The sequence below is a fragment of the Martes martes genome (assembly GCF_963455335.1).
Source record: "Martes martes genome assembly, chromosome: 14".
Lineage (NCBI taxonomy): Eukaryota > Metazoa > Chordata > Mammalia > Carnivora > Mustelidae > Martes > Martes martes.
In genome coordinates this window covers 52,379,612-52,398,955 of record NC_137902.1, presented here as the reverse complement: position 1 = coordinate 52,398,955, position 19,344 = coordinate 52,379,612, and the positions used below count along the sequence as shown (strand labels likewise).

The 19,344-nt window shown below is 39.3% G+C and overlaps 1 protein-coding gene across 2 annotated transcripts in view; it reads left to right on the top strand.

Moving 5' to 3' along the window:
• VCL (vinculin) overlaps positions 1 to 19,344 on the top strand; it is a 114,211-nt gene that overhangs the window by 21,414 nt on the left and 73,453 nt on the right. For both annotated transcript variants that reach the window (XM_080822507.1, XM_080822508.1), the window contains exon 2: positions 18,440 to 18,510. In XM_080822507.1, coding sequence (XP_080678633.1) covers positions 18,440 to 18,510 — 71 coding nt within the window. The remainder of the gene's footprint in view (positions 1 to 18,439; positions 18,511 to 19,344) is intronic.

Sequence of the window (19,344 nt, the reverse complement as noted above, 5' to 3'; positions counted from 1 at the left end):
ATTCATGTTGTATGAGGAGCAGTGATGAAATACAGTCTGCCAGAGGCACAAACACTATTGCTGGGGCTGGTTGACAACTTTTTTTCTGTCTGTACATCTTGGCCAGTTTGGTCTGTGCTCTTATTTCACTTTTCAGCAAGTTTAGAATTGAGTCCTGCTCAGCCCATATGTAGTCACACTGACTATGTTTGTAGTCATTGAGAAGAAGAGGTAAAAACATGAAAAACAAAAGCCTGCGGGTAAAACGGTGGGGGTTTGTTTAGTGTGGGTGCCATTAAACAGGTCTATTTCTATGGGCATTTTTTTTTTTTAAAGAGAGAGATCAAAAGTAGGCAGAGAAAGAGGGGGAAGCAGGCTCCCTGCTGTGCAGAGAGCCTGATGTGGGGCTCAATCCCAGGACCCTGAGATCACGACCCAAGCCGAAGGCAGAGGCTTAACCCACTGAGCCACCCAGGTGCCCCTCTATGGGCATTTTATTTTATTTTTATTTTTTTTTTAAGATTTTATTTATTTGACAGAGATCACAAGTAGGCAGAGAGGCAGGCAGAGAGAGAGAGAGAGAGAGAGAGAGAGGAAGGCTCCCCGCTGAGCAGAGAGCCCGATGCGGGACTTGATCCCAGGACCCTGAGATCATGACCTGGGCCGAAGGCAGTGGCTTAACCCATTGAGCCACCCAGGCGCCCCTCTATGGGCATTTTAAATCGGCAGCCTTAACCACTTGCCTTGTGAATGCTCTGAAACACTGGATTTCCAGTTCTGGCTGTTTGTGAGAAATGTGTTTGTGGCTTGAGTGGAGAAATAGAGTAATTTTGCTTCTGGCCCTAATTTAATGGGTCAGAGTGTCTATTACAGCCTGGAGCCAAATTTAATTACTAAACTGTAGAAGTGACTCTGAATGATCTCCAGTTAGCAAGCAGGATGGCTCTCAACATGAGTAAAGAGACTTAAAGACTTTTGCCATTGGATTACTATTTCAAATTTTGACCACACCTGTAATTAAAAAAAAAAAAAAAAGAAAAAAGTGAAAGGCGGGGCACCTGGGTGGCTCAGGTGGTTTGGTGTCTAACTCTTGATTTCGGCTCCGGTTGTGGTCTCAGGATTGTGACATTGAGCCCCTCATCGGGCTCTGTGCTCAGTGCAGAGCCTGAGATTTTCGCCTTGTCCCTCTGCCCATTTATCTCCCTGCTCCTCTTCCCCTCTGCTCCTTTACCCCTCATGTGCACTCTCTAAATAAATAAATAAATAAATCAGTCTTTGAAAAAAAAAGTAAAAAGCTATGTTATTTGTCAGTCCTGGTTCAATTTTAAAAATGAATGGAGGCCAGGTTGACTCAGTTGATGGTTCCTAAGCCAATAACAGTTATGGAGCTGAAGCAGCTGCAGCCTAGTGAGTCTAACCCGTCCTGCCTGTGGAAACCTTCCAGCTTCTGGGAAGGGAAACCAGAACAATTGGGTATGGGTTGATTAGACTGCAGCCTGATGGTTTATATTTGCCCGTTGTGAGCCTGAAGGTTTTCTTGTCCTTCCCAACTGATAGCTTCGTAAAGTTATAGAATCATGCAATATAACAATAGGAAACATTACACATCATTGGATCCCTCTCCCTCATTAAAAAAAAAAAACCCACACACATACACAGTAGAGTGGTTTAGAATTAGAGAATGCGTATGCCGAAGTCAACACCATCAAGTAATTTTAGACAAATCAGGGAACCTCTCTGTGCCTCTGTTGGTCATCTGTAAAACTAGATCGTAAAAGGTACCTGACTCATAGGGTTGTTGTTATAAAGATTTAGTGAGGTAATGAAGAGCTCCTAACTTACAGCATGTGCTCAATTAAAAAAAAAACTTTATAGATTTTATTTATTTATTTGATAGATATCACAAGTAAGCAGAGAGGCAGGCAGAGAGAGGGAAGTGGGAGGGAAGCAGGCTCCCTGCTGAGCAGAGAGCTGGATGCGGATGCAGGGCTGGATCCCAGGACCCTGAGATCATGACCGGAGCCAAAGGCAGAGGCTTAACCCACCCAGGTGCCCCACAAAAAATTTTTTAAAAAGGAAAACAGAAGTCACAAATGAATACCACAAAAGCAGAGGGGAAGAAAGGGACTAATATTTATTTGGTACCTGTTATCTTCCAGGCTTTGGTAGACACATATGTATTAGGTATATTTACATATATATTACATTTTTTAGCCCCGAGAGAGACTTTGCTTTTCCCGTTTGACTGGTTAGGAGACTGAGACCCGAAGAGATTAAGTTACTTGCCCAAGGACAGTATTAATAACAGCAGAGGAGGAGGAGAGATTCATTCCAAAGCCCTAGTACCTTTCCCAGAGCAGCCCCATGTTACCTTCCAATAGGTCCCCAGTTTTCCCTACGTAAAAATGGATTGCATTTTGAAAATTTATCTACAAATTGGTTTGGAGTTATTTTTCCATAGGGACAAAGTTACAAATGGTAGCTACATACCCGGACTTATCTGGAAAAGCTACATTGTTATTGAAATTCTGCATATTTGTGAACTAAAACTGTTAGGAAAAAATGCATTTGCAATTCTGGCTGTTAAAGCAGAAAAAACAAAAAAGTATATTTTAAATTCTGTGGAACAGTAGTTCTTTGAGAAAAGCGGATTTGGTTAGAGAACAGTAAGAAGAAAATGGAGACTGTTTTGATGCTGGCGGGGCCTCTGGGATGCTTTGAGAGACTAAACATTTATAGCTCAGAGACAGCCTATATTTGATAACACTTTGATGATGTACAAAGCACATTCTTATGCATTATTTCCTTATAATCGTGTATGAGGCATATAGGACAGGTGGTAGAGTCGACCTAATTTTCCTTGGCAATAGTTAGCTTTCTGTTTTTCGTGATTTCATCCATGATTTTTTTTTTTAAAGGAGCCGGCTAGTCCCTTTAATAGAGGACTAGTTTGTAAGTGTATTGAGGATTGAATGAAAATAAAAAAATGTAGATCTTCCTGAGTTAATTGTGCAGAAATAGAATGAATTAGAGTGGAGTAAAGAGTATATGTGGGCAGATGTGAAAATGGTAGAATTAAATGTTAATTTTGTTTTGTTTTTGTTGGCAATTTAAAATTTTTTTTTAAAGATTTTATTTATTTATTCGACAGAGATAGAGATCACAAGTAGGCAGAGAGGCAGACAGAGAGAGGAGGAAGCAGGCTCCCTGCTTAGCAGAGAGCCCGATGCGGGGCTCGATCCCAGGACCCTGGGATCATGACCTGAGCGGAAGGCAGAGGCTTTAACCCACTGAGCCACCCAGGCGCCCCAGGCAATTTTTAATTTTTTAAAAAATTATTTATTTGAGAGAGAGCAAGAGATGGAGATCGTACATGCCTGCACATTGTTGGTGGGGGACAGAGGGAGAGGGAAAGGGACAAGCAGACTCCTTGAAGAGCGTGGAGCCAGATCCAGGGCTGGATCCCAGCACACCGAGATTGTGACCTGAGCCAAAATCAAGAATTGGTCACTTAACAGACTGAGCTACTCAGGAGTCCCTAGTTGGCACTATTTTTGAGCACTTTGTCTGTCACTGTGTATCATGGCTATGAGGAAAGAACAATCTAGACCTGACCCCAGTGGAATTTGTTCTTTACATGAAGCATCTGCTGAAGATTACATTCAGGTCATGGGGTGATATTTTCCTCCCCACCAGTATTTATGACTATGCAGTAGTTATTTAATTATAAGACTAGTGTGACTACTACTGAGTTCTGGTTTAAGTAATCTTTTTAATAACTAAAAAAATTAGAAAAACTAAAGCAGATTGAATGAAAAACAACCCTTTTATTTTCCCATAATTATTGCTTACTTTCCTTTTCCTAAATGTAGGACTAAAGGGTAAGAATAGGCGAAACTTTGTGTGATGTAGTATTTGCTTCTGTATGTTTCAAAACAAAATAGCAGTTTCCAATGCTGGAAATGGGTATGGGAATATTTGTCATTTAATGTCTTGCTCACAAGTTAGGAAGTACCTAAAAACATGGGAAATGGAGTCAAGAGTCTTGGATTCACATTCAAGTTCTGCACCTGTCTTAAAGAACTTAACTCTTTGAGCCTCCTTTCTGGTGTGATGTATTTGGATTAGACTGCCACATTCTTTTTTTTTTTTTTTTTTTTTTTAAGATTTTATTTATTTGAGAGAGAGAGAGCACAGAGGGAGAGTGAGAGGGAGAAGCAGACTCTCCACTGAGCAGACAGCCTAACACCAGGCTTGATCCCAGGACCCTAGGATCATGACCTGAGCTGAAGGCAGACGCTTAACTGACTGAGCCACCGAGGTGCCCCCCAGATTCTTTTTAATTCTGAAATTTTCTGTGAAATGGAAGGAGCATATTTTGTCACTTGAGAGGGCTCGGGAGAAAGTGGTGTTGGGAAGAAGTTCCCAGTGCTGATGATGTGGTTTATTATTAAATTAGTGGCCATCCAGAGCACAAGTGTAAGTAATTGTGAAGTATACAGAAGAATCCAGAGTTGAGGGAGAGAATGAAGTATGGTATTTGCAAATTGGAAGCCTGCCTGTAGCATCTCCATAAATAGGAATCTGGTGAGCAGGCTGCCCTGCTAACATTTATCTAGTCTTAATTGATACAGTCAATCTTATGTTGGGTTACAATTAACAGCTGCTGCCAAGGCAACTTAACACTAGTTCTAAGGAAAGTATGTTGCAACAAATAAGCTTGCTTGACACTAGAACTTGCCACTGACATGGTTCATCTACTGTTTATCTCATGGGATTGTGTTATCATTGATACACATGTAAATTCAGTTTTTGGCAGTTGGTCAAAATTTGAACCTTTTAGGCACTGGTGATTTCTTATTTCTTTATAGATTCTTACTTACCAAGAATATTGTTGACCCATTTTGGAAATTTAGTTTATATTTTTCTGATTATGAAAGCATTGTGTAGTCATTTTGAAAAAAGATTTATTTTAGAGAGGGAGAGAGAGAAAGCAACCACAAGTGGGAGGAGAGAAGGGAAAAAATATTTATTTTAGAGAGGGAGAAGAAGAGAGAAGACTCTAGGTGGAGTGTGCCCGTTGCAGGGCTTGATCTCACAACCCTATCCGAAGCTAAGAGTCAGCCGCTCAACTGACTGTGCTACCCAGACACCCCCATAGTCTATTTTTAAAAATCTGGAAAGTACAGAAAAAGATTAAGAAGAAAATAGAGATTATCTGAAATTCTACTTTCTGTGTTGTGTTTCCTTCCAGTCCTTTTTTTTTTTTTCTTTTTGATGTGGATATGTATTTGGGGGAGAGTCGGGGTATTTCATTAGGAAGATAGCTGAGACATAAGTAGAATTTCCCATGACACTCATGATGTTGGGAATCTTGCCTCATGCATTGTGCTAATTAAGAACTGAATGTTTTGTTAAATTAAATTAAATTTGTAGGCACTCAGGTGCCTACACAGCCAGATAGGTAAATGTGTAAATCAGACCAGCAAGAGGATACTGGGGAGTGGCAGAGACTGTGGTAAACTGAAAAATACAAGACCTGAAGAAAAATACAAGATTGGAGAAAACTGCTATTATCTCCAGCTTATTGTTACCATATGGAAACAGAGCCCCGTGTTACTGGATCTTCCTGATAGCCAATAAAATCTAGAAATCTGTATTTCTTTTTATTTTTTAAAGATTTTATTTATCTACTGGAGAGAGAAAGATAGAGATAGTGACAGAAATAGCGAGAGAGAGCACAAGATGGGAGGAGAGGGAGAAGCAGGCTCCCTGCTGAGCAGGGATCTGGACCTGGGGCTCCATCCCAGGACCTTGGGATCATGACCTGAGTTGCAGGCAGATGCTTAACTGACTGAGCCACACAGGTGCCCCTATATTTCTTTTTAATGTGAAGTTTTCATTTAAAAAAACACCATGCAGGTCAAACGAAACAGGTCTGTGGATTGCACCTGGCCCATACACTGCCATTTTGTCATTCCTGACGTAAATGCTTCTCTTGGTCTTTCTCTCATAGCTCTCACAAGAAGAGCACTTTTATAAGAGAAAATATTTAGAGGACTTGGGATGAGGAATTTCTAAGAGTGGCTTCAGGAATTTTCACTCTGTATAGACACTGAGAGGGTTGCTTAGTGTAGAAATGATAAACCCAAATACCCATAGGGACCGGGAAGTGATATAAATGAGTGAAAAGGTCTGGATGTTAAGATTATAGGGAAGGATACAGAGAGTATACATCCTATAGGGGATATTTGGGTCCTAGCAAATTGTTTTTTTGCTGAAATGTGATCTGATATGGCCAAATCTTTTGATATTTCGAGAGATTTCAGAAATTTTTATCCTTATGAAATTTCTTGATTTCAAAAAAAAATGTGGCCAAAACAAAAATTACCCTTGGTCCAAATTCTGTACAAAGGCTACTAGCTTGTAACTCGTGGTCTAGATCACTGTCTCCCTAAGTATATCCTACAAATCCAAATTCCATCACAGGTTAGTAGGTATTAAGAAATAGGGTGCCTGGGTGGCTCAGTGGGTTAAAGCCTCTGCCTTCCGCTCAGGTCATGATCCCAGGTTTCCTGAGATCAAGCCCCTCATCGCCGTCGGGCTCTCTGCTCAGCAGGGAGCCTGCTTCCTCCTCTCTCTCTGCCCGTCTGTCTCTCTGCCTACTTGTGATCTCTGTCTGTCAAATAAATAAATAAATAAATCTTAAAAAAAAAAAAAAGAAATAAAGAATTTGGAAAGTGGTGGGTTAAATAAAATTAAACATTTCCTGACTGAAGATTATGTTAGATCCTTAAATTAGTGTTTTGTAAATTCCTAAGAAGATACAGCTCATAGACCCCACAGCACAGTTAATATCTCTGTTTTACTCATTTACCTCACCATCCCTCTTGTCTCCAAGGAAGAATTGATTTCCTCCTGGTAAATGTTAGTCTCTCTACTTGTTCTCCAGGTTCTTTCCCTGCGTCTTCAGAGACCTTTCTTCATAATCAGTGCCTTGTTTCCTTCTTCCTTTCCTTCAGCCTATCAACATGCTTGATTTTCTCCTATTTAAACAAAGTAGTAACCCTTTCCTTACAGCATACATAAAAATAAACTTCAAATGGACTGTGGACCTAAAACTGTAAGAGCTATAAAATTCTTAGAATAAAATATAGGAGTAGGTATTCATGACCTTGGTTATGCAAAGCCTTCTTAGATACTAAACTAAAAGCACAAGCCCCGCCCCCCCCAAATAGGTAAGTTGAATTTCATCACAATTAAAAATTTTTGTGCTACAGAAGACACCATGAGGAGAGTGAAGGCAACTCACAGACTGGGAGAAAGTATTTGCAAAAGACAAAGAACTAAAACTGTTATTAAGGTATGGGTAAAGGATCTAAATAAACATTTTTCTGAAGAAGGTATACAAATGGTTAATAGGCACATAGGAAGATGTTCAGTATCACTAGCCATCAGGGATATTCAAATCAAAACCACAATGAGACACCACTGCACTAGGATGGCTATGATAAAAAAGACAGATAATAATATTGCTGAGGATATGGATAAATTGGAACCCTCATACATTACTGTTGCTGGTGGGAATGTTCGATGGTACTGCTTCTTTGGACGACATTCTGACAATTCCTCAAGAGTTTAAACATAGAGTTACCATGTGATCCAGCAGTCTCTCCTTAGATATATATCCAAGAGAACTGAAAACAAACATCCACAAAAAAACATGTACACTAATGTTCACAGCAGCTTTATTCATAAGAGGCAAAAAGTGGAATTCATCCAAATTTCCACCAATTGATGAATGATAAGCAAAACGTGGTATAGCCACATTTGTTAATAAAAAGCAATTATTTGTCAATAAAAAGCAACGAAGTACTGATACGTACTCCAACAAGAAAGAAGCCAGTCACTAAAGGTCATATATTGTGTGATTTCATTTGTATCAAAGATAGGCAAATCTGTAGAGACAGAAAGTAAATTACTGATTGCCTACAGCTAGATGGGGTTGGAGAAGGGTTGGGGTTAAATGAAAGGAGTGACTTCTAATGGGTTTCTTGATGGGGTGATGAAAATGTTCAAAAATTGATTGTGGTGATGGTTGCACAACTCTCTGATTATACTAGAAACCATTAACTCTGGCAGTTGACACTAATGACTTGTCTCTCACATCCTTGAAACTCGATTCCTTTGGCTTTTATGGCATCGTTCTGCCATTCCTTGCCCATGGCTCTCAGACATTTCCTTCTCAGCTCTTTTCGCCAACTTACTCTTCCACCAGCTGCGATCTGTTTCTTCAGCCCAGACAAGTCAACGGAGGAACCATCTCTTCAGTTGCTTATGGAACATTTGCTTATCTCCATCTAAACACTGCAGGGGTCCTAATGAGTTTTTCTCTCAGATGTGGTTTGCTCTTCCTATATTATCTCTACTCCCACGTCTATTTGAGTCAGGAGGCTGGGAGTCATTCTAAATTTCTCCCTTACTCTCCACATGGAGTGTCACGTAGGTGCACCTCTTAAGTCTGCTCTCATATCCATCCGTACCTTAACTCAACTGTAGTTTATCTTTCACGAAGACTCTAAGCTCTGCGAGGTCAGGGGCCACATGTCTTTTCTTCACTACTGTCTATAATACCAGGCACATTGTATGTTATATAAATATTTGATCAAATAAATGAACTAATGCATCAACTTGTCATTGTAGTTTTTTTAAATATTTGGTTCATTTTTGCTGCTGTGTTTTTCTTATTGAGATGGAAATCTAATAATGTCTTTTGCTTAGAACTATTAAATAATTTCCCACTGCTTACAGAATAAAGTCTAAATCCTTGTAGGCCCTCCCTAATGTCCCTTTCTGCCTCTCCAACTTCTCATCCTCTCTACACTTCCTCCCTGTGGATCTGTGTTCCCCGAACTGGCCATACTGGGAAGCTATCCTTTCCTCCCCAAATCCTATAACTCTTGGAGAACTCTTACCCGCCTTTCTAGAGTTTCTTTTCCTCTGTGAAACCTCTCCTGCCTCACTGACGCAGAGCTGAAGCTTGGATGTAACTCTATTAGAGGACACATTACACTGCGTTACAGTGATTTGTTTAAGCAATTGTCTTGTCTGTTTGTGAAAGGCAAGGACTGAGTCTCATTTATTTTTGTATTGCCGTCACACACAGTGTTGTACACAGTGTTGTTCCTGCCACATAGGAAGTACTCAATAAGTTCTTGAGTAAGTGAGTGAGTTGGAAACCAGAGTAGGTTAGAGAGTCCTAGTTTTTCTGGATGTACAGCTTTTTAAATACCCGACTCTAGTATATCATCTGTGAATGATGCAAAAGGTACTGTGGGGGTGGATGAATCCCAAGTCCATCCCCACTGCAGGAAAACAACCAAAAATGTTGCTGATGTATCCTTGTATTACCCAGATGTGGTACTGGACACAGCTGTGTATCGTAATAGCCATTCAGTATAATGGATTGATCAGCCTAACGCTTACACTGTAGAAACAGTGATTTGAACCAAACTAAGGATAAGATTTTTTTTTAAAGATTTTTTTTTTAAAGATTTTTTTTTAAAGATTTAAAGAGGAAGGGAAGCAGGCTCCCCGCCGAGCAGAGAGCCCGACGCGGGGCTCAATCCCAGGATCCCGGGATCATGACCCGAGCCGAAGGCAGAGGCTTTAACCCACCGAGCCACCCAGGCACCCCAAGATTTTTTTTTTTTTTTAAGATTTTATTTACTTATTTGACAGACAGAGATCACAAGTAGGCAGAGAGACAGGCAGAGAGAGAGGGGGAAGCAGGCTCCCCGCTGAGCAGAGAGCCCGATGCGGGCCTCGATCCCAGGACACTGAGATCATGACCTGAGCTGAAGGCAGAGGCTCAATCCACTGAGCCACCCAGGCGCCCTACCAAACTAAGTATAGGCAGATGGATGCACATTCCCTTGTCAGGTCCCAATCAGTTGGTTTCCATTATTTAGCTCCATAGTTGGCCTACTATAACTTTAACTGTACATTAGGCTTACATTTTCATCATTTGCATCTTCTTGTCCAAATACATTAGAAACTTGTGTTGATTACCATCTCCCTGCTTCCTTTAAATGTGATGTTCTATAGATGTTCTCTGTTCTATACACTTATACTGTACAAATCTGTAACCCAAGTCCTCCCTGATGTGTTTTGTCTTCCTGTTTTCTTAGTTTAGCTAAGGGCGACATCTGCATTAACATATTTTTTTAGTCTGGGTAATGACTTGAACCAGCCAAGCTCTTTTTTTTTTTTTTTCTTTTTGCTGGAAAGAAACCAAATCTCTCTACATTACTGAACTAAATTGAGTAGATTGTGATAAAAGCAGTAATAATAACAACAGTAGAAGACAAAGGCCTCTCAGAAGGAATTTTGAACTAAAGTCACATATTGAACAAAAGATATTTAAATTAACTACTGAACAAAGTAGGAGCTCTTCAAAAGAAACAGGGCTTCCTGCCAAGCCCCCGTAAAAATTGCCCCTAGGCCTCTTACTCATTCACTACCATTATTTCAGTTTATCTGTCTAAGGATGCTTTATTTCTTATCTCATTCTCTTCCCACCACCTAGCGGACACATAGTTGGCACTTACAGCCTGTTGATTGAATTGAGTGGAATTGGGCCTCAAGAGTTAGAGGCAATTCTCTGAAGAAAAAAATTAAAAGAGAAATAGTTTTAGCAGTGAATAGAACCAACAAATCTTAATTTCAGCAATGGAATAAAGCTTGGAAGTAATAAAATGTATTTACTGTAAAGTTAGATTACTTTGAAAGGGTTGTTTTTAAATGCTGATCTGGAAAACCTGCTGAGAACTTAAACTATTTGTCATTCTTTTCTTTGCCTTTTTTTTTTAACCCTTTAACTATGGGTCTTTATAATAAGATTTAAGGTTAAAAAAATCAGGCATCTCCTTTAATCTCACAATCATATAGTGTATAGATAAAATATATAGGCAGTGAGAGCTTTTAAATTTTGCATTTGTTAGTCATTCCATACCTTGCCTTGTTCCTAAAAAGAATTTGAGGTCTTAATGAGGACTTAAGGTAGAAAAGATAAAGGTAGATTTCCTTTGTCAGAGTTAAAAGGGAGTTTGGCCAACTTACAGTAGACAAGTAAGGAGATACCTAAAGAGATCACATAGCTTAGAAGAAATACGTGAGTAATTATATGATTTATTTGAGGTCACATTACCATTATTAGCCAAGCTAGAACTGGAAACCAAATCACCAAATGTGTTCTTAACATGTGTGTAACAAAAACATTTGTCTTGCACTAGTCAAGTGTATGGGTGACTGGTACAGTACAGGTTTGAGAAGCATTTGTTAAGATTATTCCTGACCAGGGGAGTCTGGATGGTTCAGTTGGTTAGGCATGGGACTCTTGATTTCAGTTCTTAGGGTCATGATCTCAGGGCTGTGATCTTGGGTCATGGGGTTGAGCCCCGGGTCAGGCTCTGTGCTCAGCGCAGAGTCTGCTTGGTCCCTCTCCCTCTGCTCTTCCCCCTGCTTATGTTCTGTCTGTCTCTCTGTCTTTAAAATAAATACATAAAATCTTAAAAAAAAGTTATTACTGACCCGCTTGTTTGCAAAGTTTAGCCTGTATTATGAATCATACGCTTCCCGTTCTAAGGCTGACCTCCAGGAGTAGGTTTTTCTGCAAGCCATGAAGATTCCTGCTAGTTAACAAAGAGCATTTTGTGAATTAATCCCCTTCTTAATTGTTCTGCTCTTTTTATTTGAAAAAAATGGGTGCTGAAAAAACTATTTCTGTTTAGATAGTGTGGGGAAGGAGGAGAAAAGTGCATTTCCTGTCATTTCCTGGTTGATGGCTTAAAAATGTCCAGCTTTGTCTTGGCTTTCCTAGATAGACTTTGCCAGTTGATCCCAAACAGAAGATGTCTTTCTGGTCCTGCATGTCTTCAGGAACTGGCTTCTTTGGAATTTCTTGAGTTGATCCTTTAGTGATAGAACACTGACTTGGAAAGATCTAGAAGAGAGGATGACAACCTTTGAATAAATAGGCAGGTTAAGTTACATAATCCTCTCTGCCTTTGCTTGGCATACAAAGCCCTTCCCAGGGTGACTGGAGCTTTCCTTTCTAGCCTCATTTCTTTTGCTGAGGCGCAACCAGCCTGTTTTTCCTGTCTAGTCAACCATGTGCTCAAACACATCTGAGCTTTTGCTCGTTTTCTCCTTTCTGCTTAGGCTGACTGATCCTTCTCTTCTCCATCTGGCAACCTCTGCCTTTCCAGGCCCAGCTCCCTTCTTCTGTGAAGAGAACACATAGCAAAGGTAGAAATGAAAGTTAATCTAGGAGCTGTGTGAAGAGTGAATTAGAAGAAGGAAGTCTGGAGTCAGGAAGGCCAGTTTTAGGAGAGAGTGAAAGTCCCACAGACCTGACCTGTGCAATATAGTAGCAACTAGCCACATGTGGCAATTTAAATTACAATTAATTGAAAGAAGCTGATCTGTAAGGTATACATACTGGATATTCTGACTATGTGACATTCTGGGAAAGGTGAAACTGTGGAGACAGTGAAAAAATCAGTGGTTGCCAGGGATCTGGGGGCTGGGAGGCATGAATAGCTAGAGCACAAAGATTATTGGCATGGTTCCTTTTGGACATCATACTGATGGATACATGTTCTTATGGATTTGTCAAACCCATAGAATGTACCATACCAAATGAACTGTCATGTAAACTATGCATCTTGGGTGATTATGATATAGTCAGTGGTAGGTTTATTGCTAGTAACAAATGTACTTCTCTGGCAGGGGATGTTCATGGGGGAGGCTGTTATTGTATGGGGCAGGGAATGTTTGGGAAATCTCTGCACCTTCCCCTCAATTTTGTTATGAATCTAAAATGCTATGAGAAAAAAATATCTTAATTGAAAAAATTAAAATTAATTAATTGAATTAAAAGTAATAACTTAGTTCTTCAGGTGCACTAGCCATATTTCAAATGCTCAATAGCCACATGTGGCTAATGACTACTGTATTGGGTAAGATAATTTAAATAGAACATTTCTGTCTTAAAGTTTGCACTGGACAGCATTGCTAAAAATCGATTCCTTGAGGGAAATGGCATTCATTCTACAGTCATGCTTTATGTGTTGTGCCTTAAAAATGGGATCATGTATTCATTGTACCTAACTTAATTCTGGACTGAGTGTATGAAGATTGGAGTGATTGTAGATATCACCACAATATGAATGCAGCTTAGAACAGTGAATCAAATTTAGTGTCTGTCACTTAAATACTTAAAAATAGCTTCTGGATAAGTGGCCTTGAACATTTTTTTAAAAGATTTTATTTATTTGAGAAAAGTGGGAGGGACAAGCGGGACTCCCTGCTGAGCACGGAGTCCTACTTGGGGGTCAGTTCCAGGAGCCTGAAATCATGACCTGAGCCCAAGGCAGATGCATAACTGACTGATCCACCCAGGTGCCCGCCTCTGGGTAAATTTTTATTATCTATTTTTCTTTCCCCACCTACCCCTACCCTTAAAACTAGAGACATAAAATAATTAAATAAAACTCATTCTTTAGTAATTACTTCCCCTGGGGTCAGAATGTTGGCTATTTGCAAAAATCTTTTAATGGGTTTTTTTGGGTTTACTCATGATTGTTTTATTTTTTGATGATAAATCATAGCCATCTATCAGTCTTCTAGCATTGCTGCCTTCAGAGACCTTTCACTTAATTGATCTAGAAGTCATTCCTGATTTCCCTCCCCCTCAAACTACTCCCCTTCCACTGTACCTCCCAGTCTAAGTGCACGTCCTATTACTTCTTCCTCCAAAACAACGAATTCTCTATTTCCACTTTCATGTCTTGTTTTAAGGCACTGCCCTCTCTCCCCTGGGTGACTGCAGTAGCCTCCTAACTGGTCACCATGCCTCCCCTTGCCCACTAAAATCCCTTTGCCACATAACAGGCACAATGACTTTTTAAAAAGAAAATCAGATCATGTCAATCTCCTGTTTAGTACTCCTGCTTCTTAGTGTTTGGAAAAGATTCCACAGATCTTAACCTGACTTAAAGAGCTCTTTGTGATCTGGTACTTGCCTTCTTATCCAACCCTATCCCCACACCTTCTCCCCTCACTGAGCTTTAGCCACTCTGGCCTCCTTCCACATCCTTGAATATACTCAGACCTTCCTGCCCTAGGGTCATTTTCTTGTTTCTCCCTCTGGAGTGTTCTTTCCCAGCTCTGGCGTGAATGGTTTCGTCTCAGCTTCAGGGCCTCAACTCCAGTGTTACTTCCTCAGAGAGGTACCTTTATCTACTCTTTCTGAAGTAGGCTGCCTCTACTCCTACCCCATACTTCCTACGGCATTGCCCTTATCGGGGATGATTTTGTTGGTTTATTTATTTACTTGAGTACTCTCTAGCTACTACTGGAATTTAACTTCCATGAGGGCAGGTGACTTATTTTTACTCCCTGCTATACCTAGAACAGTGCTAGAACAGTGCCTGGCTTACAAAATTGTACTCAGTTGATGTTTAATAATGCTGAATAATCGAATGCTTCTTAAAGGAGATATAAGAGGAACTCACTCCTCTTCCTCCCTTGTTCTCTCTGTCTATGTGTGTGTCAAATAAAAGAAATCTCCATGTGTCTAAATGTGAATGTCCTTTTAGGCCCTTTATACTTAGTATGAACCAGTGACTTTTTTGCTGAACTTCATTTTTTACTTTGGGAGATCATGGCCCACAGCTTTTTGAATGGTTGATTTTAGTTGCAAAATATAGTGAACAATACATCTGGAAATATTCTGTCATGTTTTGATCTGAGAAACTCTAGAGAACCAGCTGCTGATTTGAAAGGCTTTTATTATGATACAGACAGCCTATTGTCTACAAAAGTACTGGCTATTACACAGTGGTATATGTGTTTTGCTTTCTTCTGAGCTTTTAACTTGAGAGAAAAAAACTTGTATTCATTAACTTATGCATGACTTGTATTCCGGGAGAATAGTTTATTGTATTATTTTTCTTTAGCTGATTTACTGTGCACTTAGGGATTTTTCTTACTCATTTTTCTTCTTTAAACTCAATAGAAAGTTAAATGGTTAAATAGTAGGATGGAGATACTTTCTATTCCAGATTTTAAAAATTTTCACAGATTTCTGCATTATACTGTGGTTTATACTTGTGATTTAGCACTTTTACCTAGCTTTATGTAAGGACCTATTTTATGTTTATATTTTGTCAAGAGGCTTTCATTGAGGTTAAACAAAACCTTGTTGTTTAGCCCTTGAACTGTTCTTGCTCCCCTTCCCCCAGGGGATTCACTTAAAGGTGGGTCCCATAAACCAGCTCCAGGTAACAATGCCCAGATACAAAGATGGGTCAGGCCAGGTGGAGACATCCGATCAGTAGGGGGTTGCATACTGTCTCCCTAGCTACCAAGGAGCATGGGCCCCCGCCCTTTGGGAACCCTTTTGGCACCAATCCTAATCAAGGTGTAATAGGCTGATTCAAATGTCTACTAGGGAAAATTATAATTCAGTTGGTCACCTAGCATCACTGGAGTTTCCTGTGTGTGTTACAATCTCATTGGTCACCTGTGCGTGGCCAGGCCCAACCGCATGGCCTTTGCCCTTAAAAGCTAGACTGTGAAACAGAGAAGGGTCGCCTTCTCTTGTAAGAGGTGCGGCCCCGAACGTTCGGTTAGATTCTTGATGCTTGACGCGAAATAAAGCTTTGCTTGACCTTCGCTTTGTATCAGTCTCGCTCCTTTAATCACGGACCCGTTATTGGGGCATAACACTTTATATTGATAAAATGAGTGAATTTCCTCATTCACTATATTTAAGTGTAAACTCTTTTAAGAGTACTTTGGAATATGTGATGTAACTGTAGTGAAAGAAAAATTGACATCCAAGCCCTACATAGAAATAATCTTGAAGAAAGTGAGTATATGTACTATTTGTGGTATAATAAGTGCATCTGCACATAAACAAAATCTGGGTAGTGTGACTTTTAGTATTTTGATATATTTTTATATTTTTAGCTATTACTGTTTGGAAGATTTATATGAAATGACATAATTACTACAGCTATTAGATGGAAAATAATTGCATCCAAATAACCTAAAGTAACATTTTAATATTACTTTTTAAATTATAAAAATTGTATCTTCTCATTTCAGAAAATTAGAATATAGGTTATACAGATACAGAATTTCCTGAGCATCATTATAACCACTGTTAACATTTTGTTTTGTATTTTTTCAGTGTTTTACTTCATGCATATAGTTTTTTTGGTTTGTTTTAATCATTCTGTATTTATTATTTTTATAACTTTTAATGAAATAAAATGTCATAGACATCTTCCTGTAGTGTTGAGTCTTTATAACCATTGTTTTTTTTTTTTTTTTTTTTTTTTTAAAGATTTTATTTATTTATTTGACAGACAGATCACAAGTAGGCAGAGAGGCAGGCAGAGAGAGAAGGGAGGAAGCAGGCTCCCTGCCGAGCAGAGAGCCCGATGCGGGGCTCGATCCCAGGACGCTGGGATCATGACCTGAGCCGAAGGCAGCGGCTTTAACCACTGAGCCACCCAGGCGCCCCAATTTATAACCATTGTTTTAATAGCCCTATAGTACACTACCTAAAGATAAATCTTAATTTGCTTAACTGTTCCTCATTGTTGGATTAGTTGTTTAAAAACATTTTAGCTTTTATAACTAACATGATCGTGAATATTTTTGTAAATATTGTTATTACCACATTTGGTATTATTGCTTATAGGGGAATTCCTAGATATTTTTTGTATTTTTTTTTAAGATTTTATTTATTTATTTGACAGACAGAGATCACAATTAGGCAGAAAGGCAGGCAGAGAGAGAGGAAGGGAAGCAGGCTCCCTGCTGAGCAGAGAGCTGGATGCGGGGCTCGATCCTAGGACCCTGGGTCCTGGGATCATGACCTGAGCTGAAGGCAGAGGCTTTAACCCACTGAACCACCCAGGCGCCCCAAATATTTTTTGTATTTCTTAATTCATACCAGCAAATGCTTTTCCAAAGAGAGTATGCCAGTTTATAATTCCACCAGAAAGGCAGAAAATTATTCCATTGTAGAATTCAGCATTATATATTATTATTATTTAAAAAAAATTTTTTTTTAAGATTTTATTTATTTGCCAGAGAGAGAGAGAGAGAGAGTACACAAAAGCAGGCAGAGAGGCAGGCAGAGGCAGGGAGAGAAGCAGGCTCCCTGCCGAGCAAGGAACCCGATATGGGACTCGATCCCAGGACCCTGGGATCATGACCTGAGCCGAAGGCAGCGGCTTAACCAACTGAGCCACCCAGGCGTCTCTATATATTTTTTTTAAATAGTTGTTCTGTAATTAGGGGAGAAATCATGTTGTTTTAGTTTGAATTTATTAGATGACTGGTGAAGTTGTGTATTTTTGTATGTTTGGTTTCTAGTTTCAGCATCATAATTTCTTCATATTTTTTCAGTTCCAGTAACATCTGTTTTTTTCTGTATAGACATTTTGGCCTACTTACCTTGCTTGATTCATGTACTTAATGCATTGTTTTATAGATATGGGGTGCCTGGCTGGCTCAGTCAGTAGAACATGTGACTCTTGATCTTGGGGTTGTGAGTTCGAGCCCCACATTGAGTGTAGAGATTATTTAAAAATAAAATCTTAGGGGCGCCTGGGTGGCTCAGTGGGTTAAAGCCTCTGCCTTCGGCTCAGGTCATGATCTCAGGGTCCTGGGATCGAGCCCCGCATCGGGCTCTCTGCTCAGCAGGGAGCCTGCTTCCTCCTCTCTCTCTGCCTGCCTCTCTGCCTACTTGTAATCTCTTGTCTGTCAAATAAATAAATAAATAATCTTTAAAAAAAAAAAAATAAAATAAAATCTTAAAAAAAAAAAAAAAGAGAGAGGAACACCTGGGTGGCTCAGTGGTTTAAGCCTCTGACTTTGGCTCAGGTCATGATCTCAGGGTCCTGGGATCGAGCCCCACATCGGGCTCTCTGCTCAGCGGGGAGCCTGCTTCTCCCTTTCTCTGCCTGCTGCTCTGCCTGCTTGTGATCTCTCTCTCTCTGTCAAATAAATAAATAAAATCTTTAAAAAAAAAAAAGAGAGAGAGAGAGATAGCAGTTTATCAATTAAACATATACACATAAATCTCAGTGATGAATTTTTCTCTCTCTTTTTTTACTGTGCTCAGGGATGCCTTCAAATGAATGGTTCTGAAGAAGGGGTAATACATTATGTTTGTACTCCATATTGTTGTCCAGCTGTATTGTGGAAGCATATATGGGAACAGTCTTGATAATTTCGAAAATGTAGAAATTTTTTTTGAATCCAGAAACTTCAAGGATAGGTTATATGTAAAGTATATGTTTCAAATATGTTGAAGTAATAGTTCTTAGAAGTCTGAGAATTTATTATTGAATTGTGAATCTTTTTTCTCCTGTAGGTTGGAAAAGAGACTGTTCAAACCACTGAGGATCAAATTTTGAAGAGAGATATGCCACCAGCATTTATTAAGTGAGTAATTAAAACATTCTTCTCTTGCTAAGCAGAATAATCCTCTTGTTAGAAAAGAAAATTAACTGGTTCCAGGAACAGCTTTTTTTTTTTTTAAGTATTTACAATGGAAATTTGACCTTTGATCTTTTAACACTCTGGTTCCTACTGTTGATTTTATTCATTGCTCTTAAGCATTTTTGACATAATAATTTTTAATAGAATTATGACTTCTGAATTTCATTGTCTGGAATGGGAAGGATTTAGAAACATTCTGACCTTAGCAGGCATGAATCTGGGTAATATGCTAAACACCTTCGCTTGGAGATAAGGAAATAACAAGAGATACAAAGTTCAAAAAATTAATTGCAATGTATTTCAGTGGCATTTTAAATTTAAGTTATATTTACATATCACCCAAACTCCTACAAACAATTTGCAGGTGTTTTGGCCTATCCTGAGTAAAAGCAGAGATGCTAACTTTTGACTAGTTAAAACTTTGTTAAGTTCTTGATTATGTTGTCTTTGATCAATGGCTTTGTTCTATGGCAGTTCTATGGCTTTGTTCTATGTAAAAGTAAAGGCTGATGCGTAAGGCAAAAAAACCCCAAAAAGTAGGACCTCTACAAGTCAAGAGTAAGGTAAGTCTATTCAGTTACAAAAAGGAAGGGCAAAGGATTTGAATAGGTACCTCAAAAGAGAGGAAACCCAAATGGCCAAAAAAGGATGAACAGGTGCTCTGTCTCATTAGTCATCAGAGCTGTGCAAATTATTGTGTTAGGACCTCTAAATTAAGAAGTCTGATAATATCAGTTGTTGATAACAATGTGGATCAATGGAACTCTCATACACTCC